At 39.8% G+C, this 17,843-nt stretch overlaps 1 protein-coding gene across 2 annotated transcripts; it reads left to right on the top strand.

Moving 5' to 3' along the window:
• The first annotated feature begins 2,842 nt into the window (after positions 1 to 2,842).
• LOC122305505 (transmembrane emp24 domain-containing protein p24beta2) lies at positions 2,843 to 17,250 on the top strand. 2 transcript variants are annotated; one of them, XM_043118086.1, is made up of 5 exons: positions 2,843 to 2,959; positions 3,075 to 3,308; positions 16,157 to 16,343; positions 16,453 to 16,560; positions 16,912 to 17,250. In XM_043118086.1, exons 2-5 carry the CDS (start codon positions 3,093 to 3,095, stop codon positions 17,043 to 17,045), a joined length of 645 nt encoding a protein of 214 aa, XP_042974020.1. In that variant the 5' UTR covers positions 2,843 to 2,959; positions 3,075 to 3,092; the 3' UTR covers positions 17,046 to 17,250. The 2 variants fall into 2 exon arrangements, with proteins under 2 accessions (XP_042974020.1, XP_042974019.1); XM_043118085.1 differs by having other exon boundaries at positions 2,858 to 3,015.
• The last annotated feature ends 593 nt before the right edge of the window (positions 17,251 to 17,843 follow it).

Here is a 17,843-nt window from a genome sequence, read left to right as displayed (position 1 = left end):
CTGTAATTAGTGATTCTAAAAGTTAGAACTAAATCACTAAATATTTGAAATATGGAAAATACTAACTTAAAGAGTAAAATTTTCATTTTACTCTCTACATGTGGGAAAATGACCGTTTTACTCATAACTTAAGGATTTTGCATACTAACTCCAAAAGTTTTTAAAATTTACATTCTTCATGTAAATTTTGTCCTAAACTTAAATATCAACTCAGAAAAATTTAAAACAAAACACAACTATGAAGAACACACTATGGCCGAAACATCCATAGGCCATTTCTCTTGATTTTTGTTGCAATTCCTTCCTACTTCAAAACTCATGCTTAAACCAAAATTTTGCAACAAACATCTTCTAATCCTAAGTTCAAAACCATACTTAAAACATCCATTTAGAAAAAAGCTAATAATCAACACCAAACTTTTTTGTAAAAAGATCCAAGCACTTGAATCACAAGTTTTGACCTTAAATCAAAACATCTCCAAGAATTTCAAAAATCAAATCTTACTTCTAACATATTCATAATATCATCCTAACATCAACCATGCTTTAAATCATCAAACTAAAGTCACCAAAATCACAAAATAACATTTGGAGTTTTTGGTTTTACACTTAGTCCAAAAACAGAAACTTTTTCCTCAACTAGTTTTGATAAATCTCTTGATCTATGACTTATAAATATATGATCTTCAAACCAAACCATTACATGGTTTAAAAAGATGTCCTAAAACATATATAAGCTTCTAATTCAAGATCACATGGTTAGAAATTAACCAAAACATAAATTTAGCCAAGAATATCCACACTTTGGCGTATCTGAATATCTCTTTGCATAAAATTTCATATCTTTGAAACTAACATCAAATATCTTCAAAATAATAATATAACATGTATATAAGATGTTTAGGATCCTCCAATAAAATTATCAAAGTCATTAGAATAGGTTTAGACCACCAAAGAGTTAAACTTTCTCAAAACAGAAACTGTTTTTCCTCTTCCAGTTTCTAAGTTTCTAAATCTAAGAAAATTTTTCATCAAAACTTTTAATCATGCAAAAATCCTCAACCAATAGTCATATATACATGTTAACAATACTCCATAAAAATTTCGGACCAATATCTATCCATTACCTTGGTCAAAAACTCCAAACTATAACATATTCTCTAGTTTATCTCTCAGAATGACCTTTCTATAGTTTACACAATATTTGACTGACCAAATGATCGTCAAATGGGACAAATAAGATATCCATGTAAACTAGACTAAAAAAAGAACAACTTATATGAATGAGACTTTATGATAAAATACTTACAACAGCTTCGAAATGGGCGTGCAAAAGACCTCCTAAAAGCTGTCCGAGAGAGAGTGTTTGATATTCTTTCAATGGAAAGTGTAAATGAAGATAATTTTGTGGGGAGAGGTGGCTGAAGATACTTATGGATGAGATATGGAAGAGATGAGGCTGGAGTTGAGAGTTGAGTGTAGTTTTCTCCTACCCAAAATATCTATAAAAAATTATCTCATAATATTCTATCCAATAGTATCTACAAAAAATCAACTTAAGATATTTTTATCTAATAATATCTATAAAAATCAACTCAAAATATTTTTACCCAATAATATTCATGAAAATTATTTCAAGATATTTCTTTTTATCCAATAATATTTACAGTTTTGAACAGACGTTTTGACCGAAAATATGAAAAAATGTTATTGCGCCATAAGATTTTAAATAACCCTCCGAGTCTAATGGCACAAATCGTAATAAATTTTACACTTCTAACTATCTCCAATAATCAAAAACACACTTCTGATACCATAGTAAATAATAACACTAACTATGTAGTTAGACAAAAATCTATACGATTAATGGATTCGTGAAAACTTATGGAGTTTTCACGAGGTTCCTAAAGTTAATAGAAATTTCACAATTGAATTTCTAGCGGGCTGTTACATAGAGACTTGTCATGTTCTGACGCCGATCTGCAAGAGTATGCATATAAGAGTTGAGTAGTGGAAAACTCATATTGGTACTAAGGTAATTTTACTCAACTGGATCATCACCGTTTTGTGTGATCAAGTGGGAGATGTAATTCTAAGGGGTGTGATCATCAAACGGTGTTCCTCTTGAAATGACACCCTCTCCATGGTGATGGTTCCCATAAGGGGTAATATTTAAGGAAGTGTTAAGAGATACAACCCTTTAGGTTATGTGACTAATGAAGTATTAAAAAACACAACCTTTTGATTTAGTCAGAAGGTTGTGTCACTTCTTAAGGTTGTGTCATTTATCAACCATTAAATTACCAATGGTTGTCCTATTTACCAACCTGTGCATGATGGCCTATAAATAGGGGTTATTGGTGCACAATTTTACTTACTTAATTCCTTTTGTCTATTACTAACTTGTGGGATAAATATCCTCACAGGAGTGTCACAATTCTGTCAAAATTACGTTCAATTTCGTGTATTTTATTTCTCTATTTTTCTACATGGTTGGGATAAGAGGAGGGTAAGGTTTTGTTTAGAATCGTGAAGTGGAGAAATGAGACCGGTGTCTGGTGTAAAAAATAAAACCAACTTATGTATAGAAATTTTCTTGATTTATATAATTAGAGGATAATAGTTTAAAAGTAGTTTGGATTAGAGTAATTAAACATTTTATTAATTAAAGATATGTAAAGAAATTTGAAATAAATAATAATTAAATAATTAAATTCTACTCAGTAATTAAGTTGTTACATTTGCAAACCCAGCGGCAGGAAGCGTAGGAATGCCTTTTACTTCTTAACATGACGTGTGCAATTCCACGTGGGAAATTTCCATTGGTAAACGCTGTTGGCATACCCAATCAAAAACTGAGACGTCAGTTTAAGAAACAAGAGACGGATTCCGGGCATGGTCAGAAATACCACCGATCTGGAGAGTTCGAAGTTGCGAGTTGGGACTTGGGAGGCTCCGTGTCTGTCTCTCTGTCTCTGTCTCTGTCGGATCCAAAAATATAAAAACTTCGTAGAGGTATATAAAGTGGTCTACCTTTTTCCGAAGCTTCTGTTCTGATTGATATTATTGTGTAGGGTTATCGATTTTGAAAGATGGAATTGTACTGGGATTTGAGGGTTGCGGCGGTGGTAGCGGTGCTGTGTTTACTATTCGCAACCAAAGAAACGGAAGGGATAAGATTTTCGATAGACAGAGAAGAGTGCTTGTCCCACGATGTAAAGTACGAGGGTGACACCGTTCATGCCTCTTTCGTTGTCATCAAGACCGATTCTCAATGGCATTACGTTGACGACGGCGTCGATGTTGTGGTATTTCTTCTCTCTTCTTCTTCCCCCTTTCTTTTCCTCCTTTTTCTTCACCCAGGTTCCCTGTCATGGTTGATTTTTTCTTTTTCTTTTTCTTTTTTAAAATGTTATCATTGTTTCATTCTATGCCTGATTTTACGGTGATCCATTCGTTGACATTTTAAAGTGTGCACCATCTGCGATATTGAATATCGACCTAAATTACTAAAAAGGAATAATTTATTTTTTATTCATCAAATATGAGAAGTTGCAACCTTTTTTTTTATCAGTGTCAACAGCTGCTGCGAATTATTGGCCTATCCAAAGGGAGATGAACATTGCCTTGTTATATATGTCGAGTCCAGTTAATTTGCACGGAATTAAGGATTGTGCTTGACATGACATATGGTGAAGTGACGAAATTTTTGATGAGTTTGAGAGGGTTTTCCGTGCGGAGTGGAATCTACAACAGAGATGAATAGGTAGGGATGCGAAAGCTTGGGGTACTTGGTGGAAAAAAAGGATAGGATCCTAATATTTTTACTTATGTCACATTGATTAAGAAAGGAGCTTGGTGCTCTCTATACAAGAATGCTTTAGATTTTCTTGATTATGTGCTTTATGACTCGGAATTAGAAGGAAAAAATCTTTGGCATTATTTTTGCTTCCACTTCAACTTCAAGTTGGCGGTGAATGATGTGTGATCTTGGGAGTTTGTTTGACCAAATCTTGGTGGCCATTGGACTTTTAGTACTTGATTACATTGGGATAATGTAGAACCACAATGCGTTCTTTGGATGTACTTGAATGTAGGGGTGTAATCGGTTTGGTTCAATCTGATTTTGGACATAATTTGGAACCGAATCGGTCTAAGTCAGTTTTGGAATTCTGAGAACTGAAACCTACCGGTTAATCCGGGAACCAAAACTTTTGGTTATTTTGGTTTCGGTTCGATTCAGTTCGGTTTTATAGGTTTGATTCGGTTTTGGGCTTTTTTGACCCAAATGAATAATTTTTTAGTTCAAATATGATAGGGCTCAAAACATTATTTTCAACTCAAAACACCATACATATAACCAATTAACCAAATAAATGCTAAAAATAATTAACCAAAATATACTAATTGCCTTTGAGGGGGTTGGATTTGTTGGGTTGTTGGAGGATGCTACAAGGTTGTCATCAAGTGGCTGCGGTATGTAAGATGATTCCGTTATGCATCATGTGGTGTATTTGGTCGGAAAGGAATGCGCGCTGTTTTGATAATAAGGAACGTACAAGGGAGGAGCTGAAGAATTTTTTCTCCACAGTTTATTGCTTTGGTTTTCCGCTATTGTACTAAATGAGGACAACGCTCATGATTTTTTGTCTTTAATTCATCTCATTTAGAATGTATTTAGGTGTTCTTCTGTATACTTCCGGTGTACACGGCTTATACCTACTTCATTCATATCAAAATATTTATTTCTTACTTATATAAAAAAAAAAAGTTTAAGTAAACCATGCATGTAATAATGCTTAAAAAACCTATTAAAAATGCATATAACAATGTTCCTAAGGGCTAAAAGCCTAAAAAATGCATATAAAAAAATAATTAGCCAACATAAACAAAATCTAAAAACAGTACACTAAACACAATTGCAAATGCAACCACCAAAGTAAAAGGTCCAACTCCAAAGTATATAAAAAAAAATTACAGAATAACTGCTTACTAACTTTTTTTTGATAGGTAAAATTACTAACCACTTAGCTTAAAAAATGTACTTATCAATATATATATATAATATACATATGTTATACTTGTACCATATTATATATGTAAGGATGTAAATTAACTTTTTTTTGATAAGTAAGAACTTTATTGAATGAAACTAGGCGAAGCCTATGTACATAGAAAGTATACAAAAGAAGCACCTGATTACATTCTAGAAACCTGAAAAGAAAACAAAAACTCATGAGCATTCCCTCCCATTAAGAACAATAGCCGAAAACCACTGCAGCAACGAAGACAAACAATTTCCAGATATCCTCAACAGTTTGATCCTTGTCGTTGAAGCACCTCTCAATCCTTTCCTTCCATAAACACCACATTAAACACAAAGGAATCATCCTCCACACCACTGCCAACTGAGAACTACTGTGCTGCCTATTCCAACATGCTAGCAGATCCACCATTCTCATTGGCATAACCCAACTCAACCCAGCTCTACTAAGAACACCAACCCATAACTCCCTAGCCACCTCACAATGTAAGAGTAAATGATCAATCAATTCACCATTATTCTTACACATGAAGCACCACTCCATAACAGTCATGCCGTGTTTCCTCAAATTGTCAACTGTCAAAATCTTCCCAAGTGCGGCTGTCTAAATAAAAAAGGCAACTTTAGACAGCACAAAAGCCCTCCAAACACTCTTCCATGGAAAAGAGAATTGCTGCTGAACAGATCATACCCGAGGGAGATAAGGGCTGTGGATGGGAGGGTTTTGCTTATCACCTTAGGAAGGTAGCAGAGTCTGCGGTCTTGGCAGATAAGGGAGGGACCGTTGGTCCAAATCTGGAACCAAGCATTTCAGCAACCTATGCATCGGTCTTGGCTGGCTCCTCGCCAAAACGTCCCTCCTACCCAGCGGTTGGTGGGGGGTCTTCTGATGTGTGCACAAATCTAGGGGATGTAGAAGGTATTTTATGGGCTGTCAGAGCTCAGCTTTCAGGGGTCTTAGAAGAGGTTTCCTTCTTAGTAAAAAAGGTGGATCTGGATTTGAACATGGTGATGGGACACGGTAGGGTGGTTGAACTGGGAGGAAAGCATGGTGCTGAGAAGGACTTGTAGGTTTTATCGGGAAGACCAGGGTATATAGAGGAGACCGAAGGACAGAGGGAACCTGTCTGCCCTCTATATCGGGCCTCAAGGCCCCATTTGCAGGCTGCTAGCCAACGGGCCACAAGCCCTAGTTGCGGGTCACAAGGCCTTGTCCACGGAGCCTTTCACGAGGGCGGGCTAGTTCCAATTGAGGTAGACAACTGTCCTCAGCCTCGGGTCTTTGGACCCCTTCCACAGACACCCGAAGCAGCCGTTGACCCGGTTCTCTCAAACGCTCCCATACCGGCGGCATCTCAGGCCGACCACCCACCGTCGCAGAACGCCTCGCCGGACACCGGCGAACCTTCCAACGTGGGTACGGAACTTCATTCTTCACTGTTTTCGCCGGAAAATACGCACGTGTTGTCCATGGATAACGCCCCTCAGGCCTTCACCTTGCGGCAGCCACGGAACGGGCCGGTGGCCTCAGACGAAGCCATACGTGGCACTCCGGAGCAATTTCGGATCGTGGCGAGCAGATCCAAGGGGACGGGGCCCTCGTCCACGCCTGACCTTGGCACGGGAGTAATTCCCGAAGCTCTCTCTTTAGGTCTCTCTGAGACCTTGTCCCGGGTATTGTGTACGGTGGTGGATGAGGTGGACGCCTCTTCTTCGAAGGGGGAGTCTTCAGACATAGGATCTGAGGAGCTACAGCTAGTGTGTGAAGAGTTTGGGGCTGACTTTTTGTCTACTGTACCAGGTGAATCCGAGGAGCTACCTAGCCCACTTTGCTCTTTGCCACCAGAAGGTTCTTCGTCTGATTTACAATCGGATTGGGTACTCAAGAAGGTGAACGACATGCGGCTTTGCTTGGGCATATCCTGCGAAGGCTTTGAGGATCAGTTGCAAGCTTTACTCATTGCCATAAGCGCAGGTCAGCCTTCTTTGGTTAAATCTGTTGTTAAGAAAGACAGAGAACTTAAAAGATTGGCCTGTTCCATAAATTATGATGCAAGGGAGGGCAGCACGTGTAGGGGCAGGTTTAAGGATAGGGTGAATCTTAGTGATCCATGAAGCCAAAGATTCTAGCCTGGAATGTTCGGGGCTTAAATGATCCGAAAAAACGTCTCACAATCAGGAACCTTTTGCGGGAATGGAAGGCGGATGTTATTTGTTTTTAGGAAACGAAACTAAAACGTATTGATAGAAGCATCATTAGAAGTTTGTGGCATTGTTCGTATGTGGGATGGACCACTCTCGCCTCTAAGGGTGCTTCAGGGGGTATTCTGGTGTTGTGGGACAAAAGAGCATTTAATCTCGTAGATGAATATGTTGGGGAATTCTCAATAGCCTGCTCGTTCTCTAGTGTGGATGATGGATTTCGTTGGGGTTTTGCAGGTGTTTATGAGCCTAATTTTGATGGTGGCAGGAAATTTCTTTGGGATGAGATAGCTGGCCTTTGCAGTTGGTGGGATATACCGTGGTGTATAGGGGGTGATTTCAATATCACTCGATTCTCGAGTGAGCGGTCGGGGGTTCCTAGCTCGGATGCAGCCATGGCGGATTTCTCCACACTCTTATTTGATCTAGACTTGGTGGATCTTCCCTTGGCAGGGGGAGATTTTACCTGGTCAAATGGAAGGGCATGGTCACGTTTGGACAGGTTCGTCGTTTCTTCCTCTTGGGAAGCCCACTTTTCCACTCTTTGTCAAAAGCGGCTCCCCCGCCTTTGCTCAGATCATTTTCCCATTCTCCTCGACTGTGGGGGTATTCAAGAAGGACGCCGCTACTTTAAATTCGAGAACATGTGGTTGAAGACATATGGGTTCATTGAGAAAGTTAAGGTGTGGTGGGCATCTTATCAGTTCACAGGCAATCCTAGCTTTATACTCGCTGGGAAACTAAAAGCTTTGAAAAATGATCTAAGAATATGGAATCTGGAAGTCTTCGGGAACATTAATGACCAGCGAAACAAACTCTTTGTGGAATTACAACTCTTTGATGAAAAAGAAGTAGAAAGAAGTTTATCAGAAGATGATAGGGCAAGGAAATTGACTGTTGAGGCTGAACTGGAAAAAGTTACTGCTATGGAGGAGATTATGTGGAGACAAAAATCACGGGCCCTTTGGCTGAAGGAAGGGGATAGGAACACAAAGTTTTTTCATAGGGTTGCAAATTCTCATCGAAGAAATAATGCTATAGAGGTCCTCCATGCGGATGGCAGAGTCTTACTGGGCAGAGACGTCATCAAGGAGCATATCGTCCATTATTATGAGAAGCTTTTGACAGAGCAATACTCTTGGAGGCCTAAGGTTGACGGGCTGGCTTTCGATGCCATTGACCAATCAAGTGCGGCTTGGTTGGAGAGGCCTTTTGATGAAAGCGAGGTTCTTGGAGTGCTAAAAGGTATGAATAAAGATAAAGCTCCGGGACCTGATGGTTTTTCTATGGCTTTCTTTTATGCTTGCTGGGATGTTGTCAAGGAGGATCTTATGAAGGTCTTTATTGAATTTCATTCTCTCATGAAATTCGAGAAAAGTCTCAATGCCTCTTTCATCGCTCTCATTCCCAAGAGGGTAGGGTCGGTGGAAGTGAAAGATTTCCGTCCCATAAGCCTGATAAGTGGGGTCTACAAAATCATTTCCAAAGTTTTAGCGAAGCGGTTGAGTGAAGTCTTGGGGAAGATCGTCTTGAGGTCCCAAAACGCTTTTGTAAAAGGAAGGCAAATTCTTGACTCAGCCCTTATCGCAAATGAGTGCCTAGAGAGTAGAATCCGATCCGGCATTCCAGGTATCCTATGTAAACTAGACATGGAAAAGGCTTTTGATCATGTGAATTGGGATTTTTTGTTGTACATTCTTGGTAAGTACGGCTTTGGGGCACGATGGTGTCAGTGGATAAAGCACTGTATCACAACAGCCAGGTTCTCTGTTTTGGTCAATGGCACACCTGAAGGCTTTTTCAACAGTTCTCGGGGTTTGAGACAAGGGGACCCTCTCTCCCCGCTTTTATTTATTCTGGTCATGGATGTGCTAAGTGGAATGCTGGGAAGGGCGGTGGAAAGGGGTTTTCTCTCTGGTTTCACGGTGGGTGGTTCCACACACGGCAGCTTGACAGTTTCCCACCTCCTTTTCGCTGACGACACTTTGATTTTCTGTGACCCAGATCAGGAACAGTTCCGCTCCTTACGTGCACTTCTCCTATGTTTTGAAGCTGTATCAGGCCTTAAGGTGAATTTATCCAAGTCGGAAGTAGTCCCCGTGGGCTCGGTCAACAATTTAGGTGCGGTGGCAACCATCCTGGGCTGCAAGGTTTCATCCTTGCCTATGAAGTATCTTGGACTCCCTTTGGGGGCCCCTCATAAATCTAAGACAGTGTGGGAAGGGATTATTGAGAAGATTGAAGGAAAACTGGCAGGGTGGAAGAGAATCTACTTATCAAAGGGGGGGAGAATCACACTTATAAAAAGTACGCTATCTAACCTTCCAACGTACTTTCTCTCTTTATTCCCTGTGCCAGCAGGGGTGGCGAATAGACTGGAGAGGATTTTTCGGGACTTCTTGTGGGGAGGTCTGGACGACACAAAGAAATTCCATTTGATCAAATGGAATAAAATATGTACTCCTCTGTCTTGTGGTGGCTTGGGCATAAGGAATTTGAGAACCTTTAATAAGGCTCTCCTAGGTAAGTGGTTATGGCGGTATCATCTTGAGGGAGACGCTCTATGGAAGAACATTTTAGAATGCAAATATGGAAGTGTGTGGGGTGGCTGGTGCACAAAGGAAGTAAGGGGAGCTTATGGTGTGGGAGTATGGAAACTTATTCGGAATGGATGGGACAACTTCCGTAGTCATTGCAGGTTTGTGGTGGGAAGGGGCACAAAAATTAGATTTTGGCATGATATTTGGTGTGGTGATGCCCCTCTAAAAAACGTTTTCCCTACCATCTACAGGATAGCGTTAGATCAGAATTCCTCAGTGGCTGACAATATGTGCCCTACCGCTGATTCCGTACATTGGTCTGTGAGATTCTCTAGAGCAGCACAGGATTGGGAGTTAGGCGCCATCACTGATTTCTATAGTGCTCTACATGACTTGAAGATTGGGGCTGGAGGGGAAGACAGACTCTTATGGACATGCACAGGGAATAAGAAATTTTCAGTCCGTTCGCACTATAAGGCCTTATTAAATCACCCGCCAAATGCCTTCCCCTGGAAGAACATTTGGAGAAGCAAGGCTCCCCTAAAGGTTGCTTTCTTCGGGTGGGTGGCATCTAATGGTAAAATACTAACGGTGGACAAGCTAAGGAAACGTGGACTGTTCATAATGGATTGGTGTTTCATGTGCAAACACAGTGGTGAATCGGTGGACCACCTCCTCCTTCATTGCGACGCAGTTAAAGTTTTGTGGGATGAGATCCTCTCAAGGTTGGGCATTGCTTGGGTCATGCCACGAAGGGTGATCGATTTACTGTCTTGTTGGCAAAGACTAAGGGGGAATAGACAGATTGCAGCTGTATGGAAGATGGTACCTTTATGCTTAATGTGGTGCACGTGGACAGAAAGAAATGGCCGCTGTTTTGAGAATAAGGAACGCTCTCCAGATGCTTTTCGAGCTTTTTTCTTTCACACCCTACTTCTTTGGGCATCTACTATTGTTTTGAATGGAACGAGTCTACTATCCGTAGCTCTTGGATTGTAATTAGGCTCTTGCTTGTATACTCTCTGTGTATTAGGGCTTTGCCTATTTACGTGGATCAATAAAATTTATTTACTTATCAAAAAAAAATAATTAGATTTAACTGAAAACTTTTTGCTCCCCGTGTGTTTCCACAGCATTCGATCCCTCTCATTTCCTTGTATATTCAGAGAATACAAGAAACTGAAAAAATCTTCAATCTCATAAAGTTCCCAATCCTGTACATTTCTAGTGAAAATAACATTCCAATTCACAATCCCATTAGCACGACTCAGCACCTCTGAAACAGCAACCTGCTGATTTCCAACCAAGCTGAAAACAACTGGGAAAACAAAATGAAGAGATCTCTCACCACACCATTCATCGAACCAAAAAAGAATTCTTGCACCCTCACCAACCTCAAACTTAATATGTTTTACGAAACTGTCTCACACCTTTCTAATACATTTCCATAAGCACACATCATAAGATCCTCTACCCTCCTTAGAGCACCATCTTCCCCAATCACATCCATACTTTCTATCAATAACCTCTCTCCACAATGAATCCCCTTCCATTTGATACCTCCACAACCACTTCCCTATCAGCGTCTTATTAAAATTACTCAAATTTTGCACCCCCAAACCTCCATTCACAATTGGACAGCACACCCTATGCCAACTTACAACATGGAATTTTTTCTCCTCTCCCATGCCACCCCACAAAAATGCTCTAAACAACTTCTCAATCCGGTTTTCCACACCAACCGGTAATGGAAACAAAGAAAGATAATAAGTGGGAAAATTGGAAAGAAACAATAAGGAAAGGGGATAACGGATCCCTTTGTCTCAAGCCCCTTGAACTCTGAAAAAAACCCCACAAGAGTTGCCATTTACTAATACAAAAAACCAATCGGTCAAAACACAATGTCTAACCCTTCCACACCACCTATCCCCAAAGCCACATCTTCTTAGCATATAAAAAAGAAAATTCCAACACACATGGTCGTATTCCTTTTCCATGTCAAGCTTGCAAAGAACCCCGGAATACCCATCCTCATCTGGCTGTCCAAACACTCATTTGTAATCAAACCGAGTCCAAGATTTGACTTCCCTTAATGAAAGCATTTTGAGGTTTGGAGATGATTTTATCCATTACCATACTCATGCGATTAGCTAACACCTTTGAAATAATTTTATAAATCCTGGCTATGAAACTAGTAGGTTGGAAATCCTTCAACTCATAGTTGCCGACTATCTTAGGAATGAGTGTAATAAATGCAGCATTTAGGGACTTCTCAAACTTATGACAATAATAAAAATCATGGAATACCTGCATAACTTCTCACACTATATCCCAACACTCCTGAAAAAAAGCCATAGAGAAATCATCTGGACCTGGAGCTCTATCTTTACACATTCCACTCACCACCTGATGCACCTCATTTTCTTCAAAAGGCCTCTCCAGCCAGCTGGCTGCGCAGAAATCCAGGTGGTCAAAATTCAGACCATCCAACTTCGGATGCCACTCCTCTGTCTTGGTTAGAAGATCTTTATAATACTGCACAATGTGATCTTGAATCTCAACAGGGAATAAATCACATTGGTACCGGAATGAAAATGACGCCTTTGTGAGTTAGCCAACTTATGAAAGAACTTAGTGCATCTATCCCCCTCTTTCAACCAAAGCACCCTTGATTTTTGCCTCCAAGAAATTCCTTCCATCAACAAAACTTTCTCAATTTGGTTCACCACCTCATTCTTCCTTAACAATGATTCCTCATTTCCCTCCCCATCCACCAAAGCGTGCAACTCATCCCAAAGCAGATTTTTCTGCACTTCAGTATGCCTAAAGACTTCATTATTCCATTTCTTTAAATTAGACTTTAGTTCTTTGAATTTACCTGCCAATATAAAACTAGGAGTTCCAAAAAAGGAATAAGAGGCCCACCAATTCCTTACCTTCTCCACAAATCCATTGGCTGCAAGCCACATATTCTCAAATTTGAAATAATGCATACCCCCATGTAAACCACCACAGTCAAGCAAAATGGAAAAATGATCAGAACAGACACGAGACAATTTCTTTTGACATAAATCCGGTAATGAGTCTCCCATGAAGTAGAGACTAGAAATCTATCCAACCTTAACCACCCTCTAATGTTAGACCATGTTTATTACCGCCCGCCCAAAACATCACCCCCCTCCCCCCCCTCCCCCCCCCCCCCCCCCCCCAAAAAAAAACAACACACACACACACACACAAACAAAGGAAGATCCACAAGATTCATTAAAAAATCAGTTTTGAAAACTCTTCCATAGCCATAGACAAAGTAGATGCACCTGCCCTCTCACTGGAAAACCGAACAATATTAAAATCCCCACACAAAGACCAAGGCATATCCCACAAGTAAAGACCCACCAGCTCCTCCCACAAAAAACTTCTATCCCTATCCACATTAGGCCCATACACACCTGCAAAAGCCCACCTCCACCCATCCTCAATATTTTTAAAAGAACCAACCCCAGAATAATTCCCAATACATTCCTCTACTAACTCCACCACTCTCTTATCCCACATCAACAACACATCTTGAAGCACCCAATGAAGCAAGATAACTCCAACACACAAAAGAACATCCCCACAAACTATGAATGATGCTTCTATGAATAAAACTCACTTAGTTTCTTGAAGATAAACAATATCAATTTTCCAGCTACGAAGGAGGGATCTAATATGGAGTCGCTTGTTGACATCATTAATCCCCCTTACATTCTAAGAGAGGATTTTAGGTTTCATTTGATGACCAAGACCCCCTCACTTTCAACCTGTCCCTCCCCATACTACCCTCCTTGTTATCGTAATTAATGGTGCATTTTAATCATTTCAACTCCTTGTCCTTTTTTGCTGTAGACTTCAAAGCCGGACTTCAAAGCCGTAGATCTTCCTGCTTCAATAGCAACAAGAAGAGCCCTAAACTGTTCTTCAAACCCATCACAAGATATCCCCACACATGCTTGTAAATCTTCAACCTTTTTTAAAACCCAATCCGAGGCATTTTTAGTTGAAACATGAGGCGGGAGGATACGTATAGGAGTTGGGCTACCCACATCCTCATCAAAGCTTTCCCCCTCATATAATTCCAACTGTAAATTGGGCTCAACCACATCCCCTTCAGAAGAATACTCTTGCTGTAAATCTCCAGAAAACACCAAAACCAAGCTATTGTTCATCTTAGGACGAAGATTATCAACTGGATGAAGAGGCTTTAATAACAGAGGGATTGAGTCCAACAAATGCACTTTATTAACCAAAGGAGCCAAAGACACGAATGGATTAAAAACTACTTAACTCACCACCTCATTTTCGGTGTCCCGAACCACTATTTCACCCACCTTTGGCGACAACAAAATTTTTGACACACCACCAGAGGAGTCGTTGATGACTGGCGAAATGGTCTGTGCAACCTCTGAGACCATTGGATCAAGTGGTGGCACCGTCTTGCTAGACTCACCCAAGACTCCCGATACACTGAAACACCCAATACCATCATTAGCCTTCCACACCCGTTTCGGGCTTTTCACCAAGCCCGGCCCACTCACTATATTTTTACCCTTCAAACTATCATCCCTCTTATGGCCCAAACCCGAAGCCAACCCACCCTTTAAAACACCCTTCTGAGAGTCCAATCCCTTATTACATTCAGAGCCCATAGGGCCCATGCCCATCTTAACCCACTTCAACATAAGATCCACGTTATATTTCATATCCATTAACGTGTCATACATGGCCTTTAGTGAGAAGTCCTTCCCAACCCCTAACGAGCCTTCATGAGAATTCAGACCACCATCCTTGAGAATATGAACAGGCTTCTGCAACGACTGCCCTCCTGAATGCAAGATCTTCCCACTAGACTTCCCTCGGACCTCCCTACTTTCCTCCATACAAGGCGGCAGTATCTTCAAAACCTCTACAAAAGTCCCCTTTCGTCCCTCATCAACATAAGGCTGTGATGCAATCTTCATAGGTACTTTGATGAGCACCAAGGTGGATTGATTGTGGGCTTAAGAGATTTCAATCCCACGGGTTCATATTATACTCTGTTATTAACACCCAAAACAAAGGAAGAAGAAACAGCCACTCTCAACAATTCTTAAACCTCCTCCACCCTTCGCCCTTTCGCCCTTCTGGAACAGTGATGAAGTCACACCTTCTTTCTTGTCCATACTCCGACAATGACAGAAACCTGCCATAGCTATCGTGACATCTTTGAACCACCGACACTTGATTTCCCTTCCTACGAGTTTTATAAAACTTAGGAGAGCCAATAGACGCTCCACAATCACCCACCGCCGATGCCAACCAAACCATGGCAGCATTATCAATAGAAATGAACTTGGTGACCCTATGACTGCTCTCAGTGATCCTCCACCATTGAGCATTTTCTTTTTAAGCTCAAAGAGCTTTTGATCAGTACGAAGCTTCCGACACGAACCCATCCAACAATACAGAACCAAGAATAGCCCAGAAAACAACGAAAAAACAGAAAGAAGAAAAGAAGAAACATTAATGAAAATAGAAGAAACAACAATTTTGTAGAAGAAAGAAGGTTGAAGATTAAAGGATTATTCCTGGCGAGAAGTAGGATATAACTTAATATGTAAGTATAAATAGAAACATGTTAATAACTTAATATTAATATTCATGTTTAAGAGTATTTATCAAAAAAAATATTCATGTTTAAGAGTAAGTTTATATCAAGCAAGTTTAAACAATAAGATTAAAATTTCATGTTATATTAATTTTATTATATGTATAATATAATATATAAAATTAAATTATATATATTTTGGTTCAATTCGGTCCAATTCAGTTTTCATGATTTGAAAACTGAGACCAAACTGGTTTTTAATCGGTTTCATTTCCCACAAACTGAAACCAACCAAACCGTTTGGTTGGGTTCAATCGGTTTGATTGGTTTTTCCTTATAGTCCTACTTGAAGGCCAACAAGTTTCACACCTTTAGGGATTTTTTCCTCTATTCAGAAATGCCAAATTTTCCACAGATTAACTGCATCAGTACTCTCTATCTTGGTTCAATTCATTGTGTTTGCAGAAATATGGAAAAACTTTGAGGGAAATTGTTAATTACTAAATCAACTAGTATGTATACACCTAATATTTCCTATGTAGGTGTATACAGACATAGATCGATTGAGTTGTACCATGTACTGGCACCCTTTTGAATGGACAAAAATGGATATTGCTTGGTCGCTTGGGAAATTCAAATTTAAAGGAATCTTTTGCACTATCTTCACGTTTAACTTCTCTGTGCTTATTCCATTATGCTCCATTGAATCTATGGTAGTCTCACTATCGTTTTGGATATAATCAGGTAAAGGGGCCTACTGGCGAGCAGATTCAAGATCTTCGTGATAGGGTAAGCGGGAAATTTGAGTTTGTGGCTCAAACAAAAGGCCTTTATCGGTTCTGTTTCACCAACAAGTCTCCCTACCATGAAACTATCGACTTTGATGTCCATGTTGGTCATTTTCCATACTATGATCAGCATGCAAAAGATGGTGAGCAGTGACATTACTTTCTATTGCGTGGCCTCTCTCCCATTTTATTTTACCTTTTATCAAACTCCATTGAAGAACAATTTACCGAAATTGTTGATGACCTCTGCAGAGCATTTCAACCCCTTGCTGGACCAGATAGCAAAGTTGGAGGAAGCCCTTTACAACATCCAGTTTGAACAGCATTGGTTAGAGGCTCAGACGGACCGCCAAGCAATAGGTACTATCTGAAGAACTGGGTTTCTTTTTCTATATTCAAAGCTGGAGGTGTGATGTCTCCTCAAAAAATGAATCTGAGTGTCTTTGCGTGCATACAATAAGTTGATCTGGACTAAAATTTTATAAATATGTAGTTGGTGATCTTATAGGCACAACTATTTTTTCTATTTGCTTTTCCCCCACTCTGACTTCATGACTCCTAGCTCTGATAAAATGTGAAATTATCACTTGTCCCAAAACTTTAAATTGATGGGATGAGTTAGATTTTTATTATTTAAATTATATGTTAATAAAGTAGAGAATAAATTGGGGTCTCATCAATCTCTTAATATTTGTTCTTACAACATTTCAGTGAATGATGGAATGAGTCGAAGAGCAGTCCATAAGGCAATGTTTGAATCAGCAGCACTCATTGGAGCTAGCGTACTTCAAGTCTACCTTTTGCAACGCTTGTTTGAACGGAAGCTTGGGACATCCAGAGTTTAGATTTGTCTGTCTGTTGAATGAAATGTATTATTGGAGGATGGAGATCTTTATGTAACCTTTATGTAACCATTGCCTTACACCCCGTTAATAGTTTTGTAGCTTATCAGTCTTGAGTTACCCGGCACCCCTGAAGCTACTGTGGAGATGACTCGTCTGTGCTTAATTAAAGATATTTGCCCCTGATATATGATTTGTTTTTTGAGCTCGTGTTTGTTTCAAGCCTTCAAAGTTTTCAATATATTCTCGTACTTTACTCTTTTTTTGTTTTTTTGGATTAGGTATCCATTTCTTTACCAGGTTATAGGGATTAATTGGCTGCTTGTGACAGAACAGGGATGGTTACACCCCGTGCGCGCATCACCACTTTCTGGTCGGTACAAGAATTATGGCCCCCGTTTCTCTTATCAGCCGCAAAATCTTCCATGGTTTGGTTCCATAACACTTCCACGGTTCAACCGCATTTTGCCATTGTTTTTTGGGTCCTTTGTCCTACGTAACATGCCTAACACGCTTGGAAACCTTCCGGATGAATCATAGGTTTTGGGTGGGTGGGGGGGGGCGTTTAGATGGTCAGAGATTTGAGATGAAAGTTAAAAATTGAATAAAATATTGTTAAAATATTATTTTTTAAATTATTATTATTTTGAAATTTGAAAAAATTAGAATTGTTTATTATATTGTAATAGAAATTTTAAAAAATTGTAATAATTAGATGTGATGAATTAAAATTCTTTTTATATCCAAACCTCCCCTAACTTTTCTCGAGCATTATGCATGGCACTGATAACCAATGTGATT

The sequence above is a fragment of the Carya illinoinensis genome, chromosome 3 (assembly GCF_018687715.1).
Source record: "Carya illinoinensis cultivar Pawnee chromosome 3, C.illinoinensisPawnee_v1, whole genome shotgun sequence".
Classification (NCBI taxonomy): domain Eukaryota; kingdom Viridiplantae; phylum Streptophyta; class Magnoliopsida; order Fagales; family Juglandaceae; genus Carya; species Carya illinoinensis.
The sequence above is the reverse complement of the archived record's forward strand: the minus strand, read 5'-3'. Positions and strand labels throughout refer to the sequence as shown.